Genomic DNA, 18,762 nt, shown 5'->3' with positions numbered 1-18,762 from the left:
TCCCTATTTATGTTTCTACCTTCACCATCTCTCTCCCCCAATAGTCATTGTCTAATTACATACATTAGGTATGCTCTAACCACTAAGCCATCCCCCCAGGAATAAGGAAGCAAAGGTTCGGGAACCAGAAGGGTTGGTCTATTTTTAAAGAGAATGGCCTAAATGCCCCAAAGAAAGGGATCTCCAATCATTTTACAGAACTCTGGCCCACAGGGCAGACTTCACATGTACCACTGAAGCTCAGAGATAAAGGGAGGCAAGAATATTTATAGGGCAAAAGGTCATAATCTATAGGCCCCAGTCCCAACCCTAGCCCCAGCCCCAGCCCCAGCCCCAGCCCCAGCCCCAGCCCCAGCCCCAGCCCCAGAAAGATAGGGTAAAGAAGGGAGGGAAGGGAAAGTGGAAAGAATTTCCTCAAATATTCAGTTTCCTCCTTCTGAACACAGGGCCCTAAGGCAGCAGAACCCAGGAAGCTCTTTCCTAGAACCTTCATTCCTGATGCTCATTACCAAGTATATAGGAAAACACAGAAATAGCAAAGGAAGAACAGAGTTCAACTTTAATTCCTCAACACTGTACCTTAGTTTCTACCTTTATTCCCAGAACCTGAACAACAAAAAAAGTAAAACAAAAAATTAAAATGAGCAACTGTAGCATGATTAAACACTTAATTGCCTAGTGGTCTCATCATGTGCATCCCCTGCCCTACTAAACTTTGCCTGGCCCAATCCCATATTAGCCAGGGCTCCATGAAGAGCCAGTTCTTGACAAGAGCCACCTTCTAAGCTTGGCACCCTCCTACCACCTTCCAAGCCCTTATACCATGGGAAAAAGTTGTCCAGGTTCCCCACCTTGGTGTTGAAGTACTGGAAGACATTCCTGAGTATGTCAGATTCAATCCTAGCCAGCACCAGCTCTTGGGGGGCATGCATTGCCACTTGTCCATAGCACAGGATTAATGTGCTTTTGACTTTGTCCACTTCAGTATCACTGCGGTCCTGACAGGATAGAGGAGGGATCAACACTCAAAAGATACTTGCTGTTCTATATTCCCAGTATTGCCTCCAATTCCCATAATCTCCCTCCCTCACAAAGAAGGAAAAGATGGAAAAAAGGGAAGGTGAGAAGAGTCACTTTCAAGTAGCCCAGTGAATATTCAATCTATTCAAATGTTACTGGGATAGTAGAAAGTGAATTCCTTTTTAGGAGAAACTGCATTCTATCCAAGCATTGATGGACAGGTAGTCTTTGTCCAAGTGCTAAAGTCTGGAAAATATTAGTAAAGCATACAGGCCTAAGGAAACATAAGGAAGAAGATAGGAGGTTGCAAAAAGGATCTGCCTCTATAAAATAAAAGGCTGTAATGAAGAGGCATAGCAAAAACATAAAAAGCAAACAAACAAACAAACAAACACACACACAAAAACCTACATCATAGCTGTGGGCAAAGGAAGACAGTAGATCATCATCTCAGAAGCAGTGTGGGGTGGTGGGAAAAGAACTAGATTAAAATTCAGGAACCTGGGATTATTTAGCCCTATATTCACTAGTTCTAATATTAAGAAATCCAGTTTCCCTTCTCTGATCCTGTGTTTTCATCTCTGAAATTAAGTGGATTGAATTAGACCAGGAGTTCTTGACTTTTCTTCTCTATTATGGACACCTTTGGTAATCAGTCTGGTGAAACCTATGGAGCCCTTCTCAGAATCATGTTTTTAAATGCATAAAATACACTGGAACACAAAGGAAACTAGTTACATTGAAATATAGTTGTCAAAATATTTTTAAAAACAAGGTCACAGATCTCAGGTAAGAACTCCTGAACTAGATGATCATTAAGGTTCCTTTGAGCTCTGAGACAGGGAGTATGTAGCTTAATCAAAGGGGGGGGGGGGAGGGGGGAAGAGTTTCACCTGAGAAATTAGTCCCTTCCTTGTCAGTGGGGTCTGATTCCTGCTCAAGTGCTGACTTTTTTCTCCTTTGGGGTGAAACAGGGATATTAATGTTGTTCAATACTAACTGCAGCTAAGGGGCAGCTAGGCAGCAGGAAATGGTGTGCCAGGCCCAGAGTCAGGAGCACTCCTCTTTCTAAGTTCTCATCTGCCTTCAGACGCTCATTAACTGTGTGACTCTGGGCAAGTCACTTAACCCTGCTTGCCTCAGTTTCCTCATCTGTAAAATGAGTTGGAGAAGGAAATAGCAACCATTCCAGTATGTCTGCCAAAAAAAGCCCAAATGGGGTCATGAGAGTTGGACAGGACTCAACATCAACATTCCTTTCAGCCACCAAGGGGCATAGACTGATAAGGAGAACTGGTAGCCAACTTCCAAGTCAAGTCTATCATGAGACTTCAGCAAGAAGGGAAAGACAGCCTTTTGGAAGAGTTTGTGAAAGCCTAAGAAATCTCCACTGAGCACTCCTAACCCTACAAGGAAGGACAAGGAACCAAGAGTCAACAACTATTTTCTCAGTGCTAGCAGCTGTTCTGGGGTCTCAGGAAAAGTCTGCTATCTAATGGCACTGTCTCTAGTGAGGGCACTCCAAGAGTCCTTTACTCCCTCATTCTAACTTTACTAGAAGTCATGGAAAGAGCAGGATCTTCCCATCAAGGACCCTTCCTTCTCATTCCCCTGGAAAGTAACTGACATGCTGTGTTCCATTGTTTTTAGCTCCAAAAGAGCTAAAACAAACAAACAAACAAACAAAAAAAAAAAAAAAAAAAAAACATGGTTCTAGCTCATCTGCATGGACTAATCACTCTTTTTGACTCTTCCTGCATAAGTTTACACACATATAAAAAGGGGACAAAATGGGCTTCACAAGTGTTAGGTGTTAATGGGCTTCACAAAAGCATGAGGCAAAAAGTGGCAAACCAATAGTTAGACCATATATAGAAAAGCCAGGAACACACAGGGATTCTGAGGACAGGAAAACAAGGCCAAGGCCTAGAGAAGCAAGATAAATCTTTCTCCCTCAATATGTATCACTCTTTCTAATTCATCTTCTGAGGAAGATTAAGTACATACCTTAAAAATGTTAAATATGCCCACAGATTTTCTGAAGATGTCCGATTTCACAAAGTCCTCCAACTTTATCAGCGTGTCATCTAGGTGATTGATGGCACAAATCCCAAAGCCACAAGCCAGCCCCTGAGGATAGCACATACATACAGCGTCAGGAGGAAAAGGTGCTTATTGTCTCATTATAGACTTTCTGTCCAAGTTGACTAGCCCTGAAACATTTCCCTTGGCCCCTCCACTGAGGACTTCTGGGACTCCCTGCCATCAAGGGAAATAGCTGCTCTATATACCACCCAATGTAATATCTCTTCTAAGACTGAGTAATCCTTTTGAGAGCTCAGAAATGCTGTCTATGAGGTAATGTGTCTTCTGTAAACAGCTTCTCCAAAGGAAATACAATAATAGCAACTGTCAGGAGTAACTCATTAACTCTCCAAGACTCCTCTTAGCAGCTCATAGGGATATCCACTAGCTTAAAAAGAATGGGGTTTATAGGAACAACACACATTTGCCTTGAAGGAATCTGACCAAAGAGATGGGAGGAGGAGAAAATGTGAAAGAACTAGTAATGTATCTTGTTCTCTGAGAGTAAGCAAATTTTCTATATACTTCCTCTATTATCAACTGGAAAAAAGGATCTTACCTTTTTTTTTTTTTTTTTTTTTTAAATTATGGAAAGAAAATGGTGAGTTAACTCTCAGTAAAGAAAGAACTCAAGATTCTCTTCTGATCATACCAGCTCAGAGGTGAGGTAGGGCCCTGAGTGATTACAATCCTAGGTATTTTTCTGCAAATTTTCTAAGTACAAAATGCCACTCTTAGTTTCTTCACTTGTTATCTAACAGGTTAACTCTTCAAAAAGAGGGGCACTGTAATGGTAGGAGATTTTTAAAAATTTGAGCCTGGGAATGTGGCAATGAAATTTATTACTTAAAGTATGACACATAAAATTAGTATAATTAAGATAGCAAGGGATCATGCTAATCATTCTTAATTTTAACATAGACAATCTTAAAAGACAGTATATGGAATAGATACTTATTGTCTGGTTGAGGAAAAAGAGGGATAATAATACTAGGGTTGGCTTAAATCTAGTTATTTTTGGCTTCTAGAGACTTAAAAAAAGAAGAAAAAGTCCCAATACCTCCCTTTCAGCTTCTTCTTGGTACCGTGCTGTCTCAAGCAGTTCCTGAAGATGTTTTCTCACTATCTCTTTATTTGAAGCTGCCCCCAATGTAGTTCCTATGCATTTATACAGGAAGTTCTGGAAACAAAACACGAGATTGCTTAAATTATAGCCATCATAACTTCTATATAGTCCCTTTCTAGAAAAGGGAAATCAGATCTCAACTGCAGTTTCACAGAGTCAGGTACACTACCTTTTCAAGAGAGGGAGAGAGGGAGAGAGGGAGAAAGGGAGAAAGGGAGAGACACCAAAGAAAGAGGCTCCTGAAGGCAGTTAAGAGAAGAAACTGGTTCTCTGGGAAGGGGAGGTTCTCAGGAAGACCTATGGCTTAGAGAGAACCTTTTACAAACTATGACAGAACCACTAGGATTTATAAATCTCTGCACTACATTACATTCAAATGTCAGTCAAGTTTCACACAAAACAAATGTACAGGACAGGAAGAACATGAATCAAAAAACAAAAGAAACGTTTTACATCAGACCTATTTTAAATAATATGGTCTAGTCAATAGCAGGGGACCAGCAGATTTTTCTGTGGACTAGACTTCAGCACTAAGTCCATTTCTAGAAATATAGAGTTTATCATAAAAATTAGTTCAAAAGGTCCAGTGACTGACTGAGAACCAGTACCAAATGACATGAATAGAATAACTCTATATGTTAAATCATCAAGGTTGTGGCTGCTGGGTTTGTGAGACAGGAATACTTAAGTATGCTTAGGATCCCAAACCTAATTCACTGTTATCTTCCTGACCTCAGGGCATCTCCTCTTGTAAGATGGTCTTTCCCCCATTCTACCTTCATGTCAAGGAGTTAGGCTGAAGAAAACTGGCAAGGAGTTTGGGCTTTTTTTTTTTTTTTTTTTTTTTTCCAGGAGTCCATTTTTCCTTCCTACCCCCTCTTACTAAGTATACACTAGAAATAGCAAGATGCAACAGAAATAGCAAAAACAGACCTTTTCCAGAGGCGATCCATTATAGCAATTCAGCTGCTTACACATCTCCAAACTCAGCTGGCAAATCCATGTATTATCAGAAACAACCATGAGGGTATCCCGAAGGAACTGCAAGCACATAATAGACACCAGTGCAAACTTCTTGAGGAGCAATAAAGGCAGAATACCTGTTCACTCTCAAAGACCACTCCCCACGTTCAATCATGGCAGCTGATATTATAAGTCCTTTGTCATAGGGAATTTGCAAAACTCACAAGAGTTTCCCCTGAATTATCTGTCTTCAGATTCCAAGAAGTGTTAGAAAATACTCAGTATGATAGTGTTGGTTGCAACAGACCCTATACTAAGTGCTGAGGGTACAAAAAGAGTCAAAAGACAGAACCTGTCCTCACAGAGCTCGCAATCTAATTAAGAGGACAACATGAGAAAAATATATACAAAAGTGGCAATATACAGGATAGATAGGAAATAATTAAAAGAGGGAAAGCACTAGAATTAAGAGTTTTCTTATAGAAAGTAGAATTTTTAGTTGGGAAGCTAGGGAAATCAGTAATCAAAGTGAAGGAAGGAGAACATTCCAGGCTAGAGGGACAGCCAGAGAAAATGATCAGAATTCAGAGAGGGAGTATCTCATTCATGACACAGCCAGGAGGCTAGTGTCATTCCTCTTGAACCAATCCTCAACCTAGACCCCAGGAGCTTCCTAAACCTGCACAAAAGGTATACCCTTATGTACTTATGAGGAAAGCCTCAAGAAAGTAAGTACCAAAAATAAATGAAGTAAATGAATAAATAGATAAATAGATAAATAAAAGTTAAATACCAAGATGAGCTCATAAATTGCCCTCTCTAAATTCTTCACATCTCCAAAAGTAAACTTCCTCTAGTGCCATTGCTAACCTCAAAATGATCTCTGGCACACAAAGAGATTTGTTGTTCTTAAAAGTTGGCAAGATGAAAGAAATAGGGGAAGGTAACATGATAACACCTACAGCAGCCAGCTGATCCTCTCCAAACTCATCTTTCCAGATGTGCATAGAAGCATTTCCTCATCTGGCTACCAGTTTGGGATTTCTCTGACTTTTCCACCAGGCCTCCACATACCTTTCCTGTCTCTCTGCCTCCTACCTGCTTTTAGTTTCTTTTTGTGTACTCCTGCTGGTGCTCAGTCATTCCAGTCATGTCTGTGACTCAATTGGAGGTTTTCTTGGCAGAGATACAGGAGTGATTTGCCATATTCTTCTCCAGCTCATTTTACAAATGAGGAAACTGAGGTAAACAGGGCTAAGTGATTTGTCCAGGATCACACAAATGCATTGAGTGTTTGAGGCCAGATGAGTCTTCCTGACTCCAGGCCTGGCATTCTATTCACTACCAGTCCTATGTATGCTATCTTCCCCCATTAGAATATAAGCTCCTTGAGGACACAGTGTCTTTTTTACATTTATATTCCAGGGCTTTGCACAGTGCCTATTATATCACAGATGCTTAATAAGCATTTATTAATTAATTGACTGAATGTCTTACCCTAATTCAGGGACCAGGAATTAGAGATCAAGAAGTGGTCATCTGTCCAGTGTCATAGAGCATGTTAGAGTCCAGATAGAAACCCAAGTCTCTTATACTGAGATCAGCCTACCATATGAGACTAGTCTCCCTCCCTTCAGGTTCTTTTCCAGGTCAGCTGGGACTGGGGTGGTAGAATTTTAGTTCTCTGGCCTGTTCACCTCCCTTATAAGAAGGATTTGGTGTACCTCAATTCCTTCTTCTAAGTCATTAATTTGAACTGATTTCTTCCCAATAATTGGTCTTGCTGACTAATATAGACTCTCCATTTAGTAGGATAAAGGGGAAAGTAAAGGAACAGAGCAATCTGTTCTACAGGAGGATAGCAAACTCTTCCCTGGACCCATTAACTCTACCCCCATGAAAAAAGATGACTGATTCCAATAGACTTGGGATGGAAAATGTCATCCACAACAAGAAAGAGAACTATGGAGACTGAAATGTGGATAAAATATAGAATTTTCACTTTTTTTTTTTGGTTTGCTTTTTCTTTCTCTTATTTTTTCCCCTTCTTTGGTCCAATTTTTCTTGTCACAACATAACAAAAATGAAAATATGAAAATAAGTATATACATGTATAACCTATATCATACTGTTTGCTTTTTGGGGAGGAGGAGATAAGGAAATATAGGGAGAAAAAAATTGAAACACTAAATTTTGCAAAAATAGGTGCTGAAAACTATCGTTACATGTAATTGGAAAAATAAAATACTGTTGAAAAAAATGAAAAAGATGTCTGGGTAGCTGGGCATCAGAGCTACTCTCTATCACTATTCAGATTCCCTACTGAATAGTTCCTCTTGGCTTATGACTGACATAATTCACATTCATTACAATGCTTTAAAGTTTATAAATCACTTTCTTCAAGACAACTCTGTCAATAAATAGTGCAAGTAATATTAACTCCCATTCTATGGATGAGGAAACAGATTCAGGTAAGTCAAATGACTTGTCCACAGCCATACTACGTCAGTTTTAACTAAGTTTTGAAGTTAAGATTTAAACTCTGGTCCTTTTAACTCCCAAATATGATGTTCTTTCCACTATATGACATTGCCTTTAAAAACTCTTCTCTTTTTTTTCTATAAGAAAATATAAAGCATCTTTTCCCATTTCCTACCATTAGCAGCTTTTCTTCCCATTCCTTCTGAGAGAGGGTTTCATCATTGTGTTCTGAAATAATAATTCAGTTAAGACTGGCTGGAGGGATTGATCACAGCCATTCATAAACATAGACAAGTTCTCCCCTCAACCCAACCACCTAGCCCCTGGCTCACACAGTACCTTCCAGGAGACCTAAGAGAACTCAATACCCAAATTCACCCTTCCCACTTGACTAGGGCTTATTTAGAAATTATCAGTCCAAGGTACCAATTAGAGCACTGATCTACTCAGCTAACCTCCATAAAATATAGACACTGCATCAAACAAGTACAATTCTTCCCTTACTGTCAGATTCTTTCTTCTTTTTCTCCTGCCCATCCTCTATCTATGGAAACTTTACCTTCTACATAATTTATTAAAGGGGGGATGGTCTTCTTCCAACGCTGACCCAATAATGGATGAATATTAAGGTGCAAAACATTCAGTAGCCGTAGGGAAGCTGCTCCTCTGCCCTCCCCCAGGTAAGGGTGTGAAGATACAATCTGTGAAGAAGAAATAAAAAAATCAAAATCAGAAATTGTAGACTCTGAGCAAAAACTTAATGTTGGATGCTCACAAATTTTCCTGGCTGGGATATTAAATTCATGTCCTGGGCAAACAAGGCTGGGCTTGGAAGAATATCAAGAGAAACAATGAGGAGGCATAAGGAAATTTTACGCTATAGCCTAATTTCCTTCAGAAGCAGATGAGGTCTAGGATTAAAATCCACTAAGTCTATCTTCCTATCATATTCAAAGAAAACTGCCCAGTTCCCTTAGAAGCTTCAAAATTAGACCACAAACACTTACCAAGAGTCTTGTAGTTAAAGCAAAGGGAGACGGAAGGTTTACTAAAAAAAGGGAATAAATACAAAAACATTCACTTAACTAAACATCAATTCCAACACCTCCTCCCTTCTTGCTTCTTTCCCCCTTTCCTCAATTGGCTTAGCACAACACTTGGCACATAAAGGCTTAATAAATGCTCATTTCCTTCTTTCCTCCCCATTCTGTACCCCAGAGGGAAAAAAAAAACATTTTCCCCCTATGATTAGATATGCCCAAAATTTATAAGCAGCTTAATTCTATGAGCTGAGGTGTACAAACCATTTGAATCATACTGAATGAGGAATGAATTCTCCCCTTCCTCCTGTCTCTTCATTGCTAAATGCATCAGACTTTTGCAGAGTGGTGTCAGGGCATTAGTGAATTGGACAGGAATTAGGAATTCCAGAAGATATGGCCAAAGAACCTGCATGAAGAAAGAACAGCCAGGTAAAATAGCATCCTTTCCAAAGAAGCAGCCTGCTATAGATTCTTTCTCTAATTTTGCCTTTGATATTGCCATATGGGTCTACCCTGAACTTGACAGTACAGATATAGGTATTCATAACCCATTACAACTGAAGTTTTTATAGTCAATGGCCAACAGACAAAACTTTAAAAATAAGCACTATCATTTACTTAGGACTCAGAATTATTTCATTATAGCCAATTATTATGCACTATTATATAAAGCTAGAAAAAATCATGAAATTCATCTGACAGGCAAAAAAAAAAAAAAAAAAAAAAAAAAAGGCCAAAAAGAGGAAAAAAGTGAAAAAAAGGGACCACATCTCAAGCTATAATCTCAAGTAGTAATCATCAAAATGATTTGGTACTTGAAGTTTACCAGTGAAAAGATTAAGTATACAACATTCTGAAGCAAACAACCCAAATAACTTATTGTATAATAAATCCCAAGATCTCACTTTTAAAACTTTAATTTCTAACTCACTTCTAAAATGAAAAATTTTTAAAAACTGCTTAGAATCTTGTGAAGCAGTCTGGCAGAAACTAAGTACAGAACAACAATCTCACATGTTATACCAAGATAAGCTTAAATGGGGTACATGACTTAGATATAGAGGGATTCAGATATATAATAAACAACTTAGAAAAGCAAGGTATAATTATCTTGCAAATTTGTGAACAGGAGAACTAAATAAGAGAGAATCAACAAAAATTGGAAGGTTAATTTTGATTTCATAAAATTTAAAAAATATTTGTACACAAATAAAGGCACTGGAACTGAAATTAGAAGAAAAATAGGTGGAAATAACTTTGGAAAAAAATCTTTGAAGCAAGTTTCTCTGATGAAGCTTTCATTTCCAAGATAAAGAACCAATTCAAATTTATAAGAATAAAAATTATTACTCAATTCATAATTGGTCAAGGATGTGACTAGATAGTTTTCAGAGGAAGAAATCCAAATTCTCAACAGGAATTTGAGAAATTTTGTCAAATCACTAATCAGAGAAATGCAAAGAAAAGCAACTCTGAAAACAGATATTATTAATCCCCTGTTGCTGGAGCATGGTACATCCATTCCAAAAGACAATTTGAAACAATTACCCAAAAGTTACTAAACTGCATTCCATTTGACCCAGCTATATCATAGTAAGCCTGTGTATATATCCCAAACAGATCAAAGAAAGAGAAAAAGGATTCATATGTACAAAAAAATATAGCAGCTCTGGGAAAGAACTGGAAATAAAGGGGAATACTCATTAACTGGGTAATAGCTGACCAAATTATAACATTTCAAAGTAATGTAATACTATTGTACTATAAAAAAAATGACACAAAGAATTGTGACTCAAAGAAAATTGGGAAGGCATCTATGAAATGATGTAGAAAAAAGTGAGAACTAGAAGAATTATTTTTCCCCTTTTGTTCTGATTCTTTTTTAAAATTTTATTTTAATACAATATTAATATTATTTTTCCAACATATACATATATATTCATACAATTATCTTACTGCACAAGAAAAACCAAATCAAATAGGAAAAAAAATTAGAAAGAAAATAAAATGTAAGCAAACAATAAAAAGAGTGAAAATGCTATGCTGTGAACCACACTCAGTTCCTACATTCCTCTCTCTGGATGTAGATGGCTCTCTTTATCATAAGATCATTGGAACTGGTCTGAATCATAGGAGAATTTATATAAAGATATTAAATTTAAAGAGCAAAATTCTAATCTCCTTGAAAGAGAAGTGAAGATATAGAATGAGACATATATTTGTGTTCTGGGAGGACTAGTCCCTCTGGGGCAAAGGCTGCCGAGCCCCTTACAGGGCTGCTTTCCCTCGTGGTGTCCACCTGATCCATCTAACTCTCCCGTGAGGCTCCAAGAAGCTATCGAATGCACAGCAGCCACACTCCAGTAAACCATTCAGCAGATGGGCTACACCAGGTGGAGGGTAACTAAGGGGTCTCAAATTCTGTGGTGAGTGAGGGGGTGTCTATCTCAGGCACGTAAAGACTTCCCCTGGTGGAATAGGTAGATGATCCAGTACCTTTTTACTACCAAGCCCTCCTCCAAGAATATCTGGTTTTTTACCCAAAGTCTGGTTCACTGACTAACACTGCAGGTCAAATGCAGATCTTAGTCACAGGATGGAAAGACAATGTTGCTAGCCCTTCATTCCCAATTTCCAACAAATTGTGTTGTCCCCTTCCCCATAATGATGATACTAGATCAAACTCCCTGGTGTCTACCTGCATCCTTCAAGGACAGCAGATTTCTTTGAGGCAATTATAGAACAGTGCAGAAGAAATGATGACTATGATAAATACAAAGAAGAATGGAGAGGCTTATATGAAATAAAGTTAAGGAGCCAGAACTAGAAAAATAATATACACAATAGTTACAATAATGCGAATGTCAACAACACAACAATTTCAAAATTATATTGACCTAGCTTAGCCCCAAAGAAGAGATATAAGAATGTGCCTCCCTCCATTTTTTTTTTAAATAAAGATAGAGACTATGGGTGTGGAGCCTTGAATATAATGTTGGACTTGATGTCTTTCCCTTTTTAAAAAATTTTCATTTTAAGGGATGGCACTGTGGGGAGAGGAAGAAGAAACATTGTATTAGGAAATATAGGTGATATTAATAACAAAAAATACCAAAGAAAAAGCATAGAAGGCTTCCAGCATTTTGAAATGAGCTCCTGGGGAGAAATTAGGAAGGCTTCCAGATAAAAGTCATAGCAAAGATGAGCAAGAGTGAATGGGCTGCAATCACAGGATCATAAATATAGAGCTGGAAGAGACTTTAAGCCATTTAATAATACAAACTCCTTGTTCTATATATGAGAAAATATTCCCAGTGAGGTTAAGGAACTTTCCAGAGGTCACAAAATGAAATGTCAAAGACAGAATCTGAACCCAGGTCACTGTTCAAGTCATTGGATCACACATCTAAGACTAGAAGCTAGACCTGAAAGGTCACCAGATTTCCCCAGATTTTATAGCTGAAAAAGCTGAAATTCAGAGAGATCCATGACATGTCCAAGGTCTCAGAGAACAATAAATCAGCAAACCAGAATTGAGTTCAAATCTAGCCAAATCTAGCCCACTCTCATTCATACCTTGACCATTTCTTGCCTGGATTCCTGTAAGGCTCAATGGCCTTCTGAGCTCCAGCCCACTCTGCCCAATCAATTTATCCTTCCAAGTTTACAAAGAACCTTCCTAAGTAGTGAGTAGGACATGTCAGTGACCAGACACCGATTCTTTAATGGCAGCAGTGGTATGGAATCCATTTACACAAAGAAACAAAGGGACTTGGGACACTTACATCATTCATCCTGTCCACAGTAGTGCTGATGAGATAAAGCGTATTGATGCTGATAGTCCGGACACTGTCACTTGCAAAGAAATCTTCAGTTTCTAGAAACTGCTTCTTAGACTATTACAAGAGAGGAGAATATAAGCTCCTGTTTGACACCCCATATTTACATGTTACCCCCACTCAATAAATTCCAGTTGTTCTCTGTTGTCTACAGGATCAAACATGAAGTGTTCTGTCACTCAGAGTTCTTCATAATCCAGTCCCCTCCACCCTTTGCAGTCTTGTTACACTTCACATCCCACCATGTACTCTTTAGTCTAATGACACTGGCCCTCTTGTTGGTCTACAAACAACATATTAAATCATCTCTCAGTTCTGGGCATTTTCTCTGTCTTCCATACCTGGAATGTTCTTCCTCTTCAGTTCTGCCTTCTGGCTTCCCTGGTTTCCTTTAAGTCTCAGCTAAAACTCCTTCTTTTACAGGAAGCCTTTTCCAATCCCTAGAAATTCTAGTGCCTTCCCTTTTTTAGTTATCTCTTATCATTAATATAATTTCCTTTTTATTTATTTGTTTATTCACTCTCTCTCTTATTAGACTGGGAATAACTTGAGGTCAGGAACTGTCATTTACCTCTTTTTTTGTATCCTGAGCACTTAGCATGGAGCCTGGCAAATACAAAGCACCTAATAGATGTTTACTGGCTGACAAAAATGCTTGGTTGCCGACCTTTTCTCAGCACCATCAAAGGAACTTGGGTAGAGTACCTATACATGTTGGCTACTAAAGTCACTTAGACTATTAGAATAATTCTTCTTCCTCATGTTTGCTGGAAAGAGTCTCTCACAGGTATTTCCTCCTTTTTGAGTGACCATGAAGGATATTTGGAACTATTGAAATTCCATTTCCATACCTAAAGACCCATAAAAATTAAGCTTTTTATGTAAAAACTGCTTAGTGAAAACTACTCTAAAACCTTACTTCTAGTTCAGGGCTCAAAAAACATCACTGCCATTCTCAATTTCAAAAATCTCTATTTTGTATATAAAATGAATAAATTAAAAACATTCTAATATCTGTTTAAACTACATCATGATCTTTTAACAGATTCAAAAAGCAGGGCAAGCAGATATGAGCAGAAGGGAAAGGGAATATGGAAAGAAGAATATCCCTAGATTTTGAGAGAGTGCCAGGGTGCCAAATATCATTTGATCATGTATTTTACAACTATGTGTATATTTCATACACATATACATATAAATATAGATATAGATATGTATAAATATCTATGTTTCACATTTGGATTATATAATGTTTTTATATGTTTCCCTCATTAGAATGTAAGTTCTCTGTGAGCAGGGATTATTTCACTCTTCGTACTTTTTATTTACATCACCTGGCACACAGTAGGCATTTAATATTTATTGATTAATGAATGGTGAGGGATTAGATAATATGTACCTTTGAAAATTTAATGGAAAAAATGAACTTTGTTCAAGAAATCAGAAAAGTTTCTCCATGCCAGGAAATACTGACCAGAAGGGCAAGTACTCAGAGGAGTAGTTGTTATAAGCAGGATCAAAATCTTCCCTCACAAGTAGACAATGAGCCAGAATAGCGAAACATAAGGCCAGAGTTAAGGATAATCCTTAACATGGTCATGGGTGAAACAATCTAAGCATAAAACTCGATAAAAGTAAAGCTGAGCAATACACATGGCCTTAAACAATAGCTTGGAGTATGAATTATTTTTTATTTTAACTTTGGTACACTGAGTAAGTAGCACTTTGTTTTTACATGGAGATTAAAGAGTTTACTCACTACACATAGATTATTTAATAAAGATGTTTTTATTTTTACCTTTTTACTTATTTGCTGAGGTAATTGGGGTCAAGTGACTTGCCCAGGGTCACACAGCTAGGAAGTGTTAAGTGTCTGAGACCAGATTTGAACTCGGGTCCTCCTGAATTCAGGGCTGGTGCTCTATCCACTGCGCCACCTAGCTGCCCCAAAAGTGTTTTTATTTTTTAAAAAAATTTGCAAAGTGGAGTGTGCACATTTTGTTTCTTTTTTCACGTATCCTATCCACGAACCACCAGGCTAATACTACTGTTAACACAAGCTACCACTCCTCAAAATGGAAGATTACAGTCCCTTTCCTCCTATCCTATACATGTGCTGCTGAATGAAAATGGATAAAAATCACTCAACTATTCTCCACTATGTTACACAACCTCAACTGGGCCCAAACTGCTGTTAGGCAATCCTATTTTACCTTCCTTATCAACTCACTCTCCCACTCTCCATAGCAGATCCTCCAAATGTTTTTATTCATCCTCAAATGTCCCATTGGTCTCTCTCCTCCCACTCTCAGGAAGAAACTTGCCTCATATTTTACAGAAAAGACTGAGGCTATTCACCATGAGCTTCCTCTTTTCCCTTCCTCATTTCCTATCACTCAGATACCTTCTACCACTTTCTCCTCCTTCACTCTACATCAAGGTTATTTGTTCAAGTGATTCCATTTTATTCCCTTCTCTTCCAACAGAATACTCCTCTGTCATCACCATTTTAATATAATTCAGAGCCAAGATCATTAACAATATGAACTATGGTCAGAATACAAGGTGATAGGATAAATAATTAGAGATCAAGACTCATTGGGACTTTTTTCCTTTTTAAGCTAATTATGCTTTAAAAAAAAAAACAAAAAAACCCACCAACTCAACTTAAATCATGAACTTGGATCTCTACAGGTTTGTTCTCTATCTGCCTATGAGTGCCCAAGTGAAATTATAGCTAAGAGTTTTGTGCCAGATTGGCTTCTTAGTTTTTCCAGGCCACAGACCCTTGTTGTTGAATTCCCCCCTTACCACTGGTTCTGGTGGCAGGGCACACTGTCGAAGGATATATTCTATCATCATCTCACCCCCAGGCTGCTCCAGATAACCATGGTGGGCCATGGCACTGATTACCTGTACCACAGCCCTCTTTACCTAGGCAGGAGAAAACAGAGATAAGATCCTCAGGCAGCTCCATACTCCAGCTGGGGTTCTCTTTTTGAAAGACCAAAGACAAATGGCCCCAGCCAGCCAGCCACAGACAGCGCCGCTGAGCCACAACTCCAAGTTCTGCTGGAGGTCATTATCCAATCCCACATCTCTCTGACTCCCTGGGTTGGGAAGCCACTCCACTTACCTTGCTGTTAGTATCCAGCAGAGGAAGCTTCATGGACGACAGAATAAATGGTTTCTTTATCTCCATCTGAACAGCTGAAAGAAACATAAAGTGTGGCCCAGCTTCCTAGTCTCAGCCTTCAGATTTAAGCTTAAACCCTCCCCATTCTCCCACTCATTCAAATCCTCCCTAAAACAAGCATAGGATAGGTCCAAACAATCCTTTGAATCCTCAGCCTACCAAATTTTCTGTCACTCTGGCCCTCTTTGGTCTATCACTTTGTTTTTGGTCCTAAAGTTTTGGCCACAGTAGAGAACGAGAAGATTTATTCTCTGTCTTTTAGATGCTATAAAGAATTTTTATTTGCTGCTTTTGTTCCCCCAAGCACTTCTATGCCCAAGGAGGCCAGAAAAATACACTTGAATGTGGGGAGCATGAGCAGGAACAGAGCTGGTTCCCACTCCCACCCCCACCCCCTCAGATTTACTCATTCTGAAGAGTTACTCAATTATTAGAGAGCTGAGATAAGCAAAGGAACAAGTATGCAGAAGATCTACTAATCATACAGTACTTAACAAAGGAAGCTACTCTTTTTTTAATTTCCTAGATGCCATTCTGCCCAATCTACTAATTCAGATATAGTCTTGTATTTTATTTAGAGAGGTATTTGGGAGTCACCTTTTCCAAAGAAATAAGGCCCTATGAAACCTTCTAAAATAAAGGACCAGGGAAAAGGAAGGAACTGTGATAGAGAATCACAGACCTCAAATCTCACTTAGTCTAACTTCCGAATAAAATAGTCCCTCAGGGTGAAACTAAGTCCTGAGAGGGAGAAGCAGCTTGCTCAAGATAATATAGTAAATTATAGAGCCAGGATTAGAATCCAGGTCTTCCAATTCTCAGCCCAGGCCTCTACTCCAAATCCTCCCACTTACTCTGCACTGTCAATCTAGAGGGATAGGAATGGCATACATTACTGGAATCTACAGATAATTTAAATTTTAGCTAACAGACAGTCTCTTCCATCATCAAAGTCGTTACCTACATTAAGAAGATCTATTGTAATATATCTTCCAGGGTGCTAGGGAGCAGTGAAATAACTGAAGGAAGTAAGATGAAAGGGAAAGAAACTGCTTCCCCTTCTCAAATGTCAAAACCACTGAACAATATGGTCAGTACATGTAAGAGATTACTTACAGGCTGAATTGATGATCTGCCTCATGATATGCAGGGTTCCCACTCGAATTCTCTCATTGCTGTTTTCTAGCTTGGGAAGCAAGAAGGCTAAAAGGCGGTCAGGAAAGGAGCAGGCTGCAAGACAAGATAATCAATGTGGTCAATCAGTCCAGGGATCCATTAAAGGACAGATTCAAGAGACAGTTTAAGACATCTCCTGCAATTTAGAACCAAAGCACGAGTCTTTGAGCCCTAGCTCAGGCTCCACATTCCAAGGATAGGTAAGTGATCTGTCTAGTGCCAATTTCTCTACTGAACAAGCTCAACAAAAGCAATTGGAAATGAACTTGTTCTTCACTATCTTACATATTTTTCTTTTCTTCTTTTCTCTTCTTCACGTGCCTTATATATTTACCATTCTATTTAATATCATCAGGCACTTAATCAGGCCATATTTTTATGTGGCATAGTAGATATAGAGCTGGCCATGGAGCATCAGAGACATGAGTGTTAAGTTTCACTTCTGTCAGAAACATGGGGGCTGCATGACTCTGAGCAGTTCCCTTTACCACTCAATGTTCTAGATAACCCAAAGACTATGGGGTGGCAGAGAAAATGCTGACTTGTACTGATGGGAGAAATTTTCTTATTTGCTTTTCTTTTTTAATAAAATAAAAATAAATAAAAAATAGCTTTAAAAGAAAATCTTTCATCATTCTCTTAGTTCTCAGTACCCATAGATTAAACCAGGGGTTCTTAAACTTCGTCCTGCGGGCCAGATGCGGCCCATTGAGGATGTTTATGTGGCCCGCCGGGTTATGGCAAATGGGCTGAGGAGCAGAGACAGAATGTGAGTTTGTGTCCGGCCCTCCAACAGTCTGAGGGACAGTGAACTGGCCCCCTATTAAAAAAGTTTGAGGACCACTGGATTAAACAATCATCTCTATGCAAATGACTCTCAAATCTATATATTTGTATATCACTAGCACATTTCAACAAATGTTTGGTGAATGAGATTACCGATGACAGAGTATCCCATAAAGTCTTAGTACAGTTCTAAGTTTTAATAATTTCAGAAGAATAAATGCTACAAACTTCTAAAAGCCACTTGAAACATTATTAAAAAAATTTTTAAGTACAAATATTTTATTTAAATTCAACAAAACTCTCTTATGCCACATACGCATCATTTTAGTCAATTTTTGAACTCTGTAAAAACTTTTATCACCCCAATATTCAGAGATTGAAGATTGCATTTGCAATCCTAGTCTTATGATCTCATCCAAAGATAAAGTTTTGTTACACCATGACAGTTCTGATGTGATCCCACATGAAAAAGTCTAATAGGGACAGATCAGATGATGAAAGGGCAAATAAAATGATCTCTTCTATCAATCTATTCCATTGAGAAATTTATCTCCAGAAATTATTGCACCCACAATCCAGAATGACAGAATTTTATTATGTCAAATTCACAAAACTAGATAAGTATAAAAGATATCATATGACCACAAATAGAAAAGGAAATGGGCTGATCTGTAGGAAAAATCAGATAACAGATGGCTCAAGAACGACACTGGTGACCCATTAATATTATAAGTACCACATAGTCCCTGGTTCTTTTGGAAGCCTTCAAGAAGTTAGTGGCTCCTGCCTCTTGATACTTATTATCTGTGTGATCTTTTATAACTTTCTGAATTTGGAAATTATTCTCTAAGAGTCCATTGAAGATTTCAAGACTTCACGTTGTTCAAGTTGCATTTGGTATGAATTATTCAATTGAACTAACATTTAGTTTGTTAGTAAGCTGCAAGACTAGGCTCCTGGGGGATGCCCAGATTTAAAGAGCGAGAAAAAGAAAGATAGCATTTGCCCTGAAGAAATGCCATGCCATGAACAATGCAATTTTTTGAC

At 38.4% G+C, this 18,762-nt stretch overlaps 1 protein-coding gene across 4 annotated transcripts in view; it reads right to left on the bottom strand.

Annotated features, from left to right (window-relative positions):
- The window catches only part of MROH1 (maestro heat like repeat family member 1), a 175,589-nt gene that overhangs the window by 66,990 nt on the left and 89,837 nt on the right, over nucleotides 1-18,762 (bottom strand). For 2 of the 4 annotated variants that reach the window (XM_074262772.1, XM_074262799.1), the window contains exons 11-23: nucleotides 16,870-16,983; nucleotides 15,694-15,767; nucleotides 15,369-15,491; nucleotides 12,504-12,614; nucleotides 8,980-9,124; nucleotides 8,683-8,723; nucleotides 8,235-8,376; nucleotides 7,851-7,903; nucleotides 5,165-5,272; nucleotides 4,166-4,285; nucleotides 3,028-3,150; nucleotides 852-998; nucleotides 580-606 (exon numbers count right to left, since the gene is read on the bottom strand). In XM_074262772.1, coding sequence (XP_074118873.1) covers nucleotides 580-606; nucleotides 852-998; nucleotides 3,028-3,150; nucleotides 4,166-4,285; nucleotides 5,165-5,272; nucleotides 7,851-7,903; nucleotides 8,235-8,376; nucleotides 8,683-8,723; nucleotides 8,980-9,124; nucleotides 12,504-12,614; nucleotides 15,369-15,491; nucleotides 15,694-15,767; nucleotides 16,870-16,983 — 1,328 coding nt within the window. The remainder of the gene's footprint in view (nucleotides 1-579; nucleotides 607-851; nucleotides 999-3,027; nucleotides 3,151-4,165; nucleotides 4,286-5,164; nucleotides 5,273-7,850; nucleotides 7,904-8,234; nucleotides 8,377-8,682; nucleotides 8,724-8,979; nucleotides 9,125-12,503; nucleotides 12,615-15,368; nucleotides 15,492-15,693; nucleotides 15,768-16,869; nucleotides 16,984-18,762) is intronic. The other 2 variants (XM_074262781.1, XM_074262789.1) reach the window with 2 other exon arrangements.

Source organism: Sminthopsis crassicaudata, chromosome 1, assembly GCF_048593235.1.
Source record: "Sminthopsis crassicaudata isolate SCR6 chromosome 1, ASM4859323v1, whole genome shotgun sequence".
NCBI classification, from domain to species: Eukaryota; Metazoa; Chordata; class Mammalia; order Dasyuromorphia; family Dasyuridae; genus Sminthopsis; species Sminthopsis crassicaudata.
This window is presented reverse-complemented; position numbering and strand designations above follow the sequence as displayed.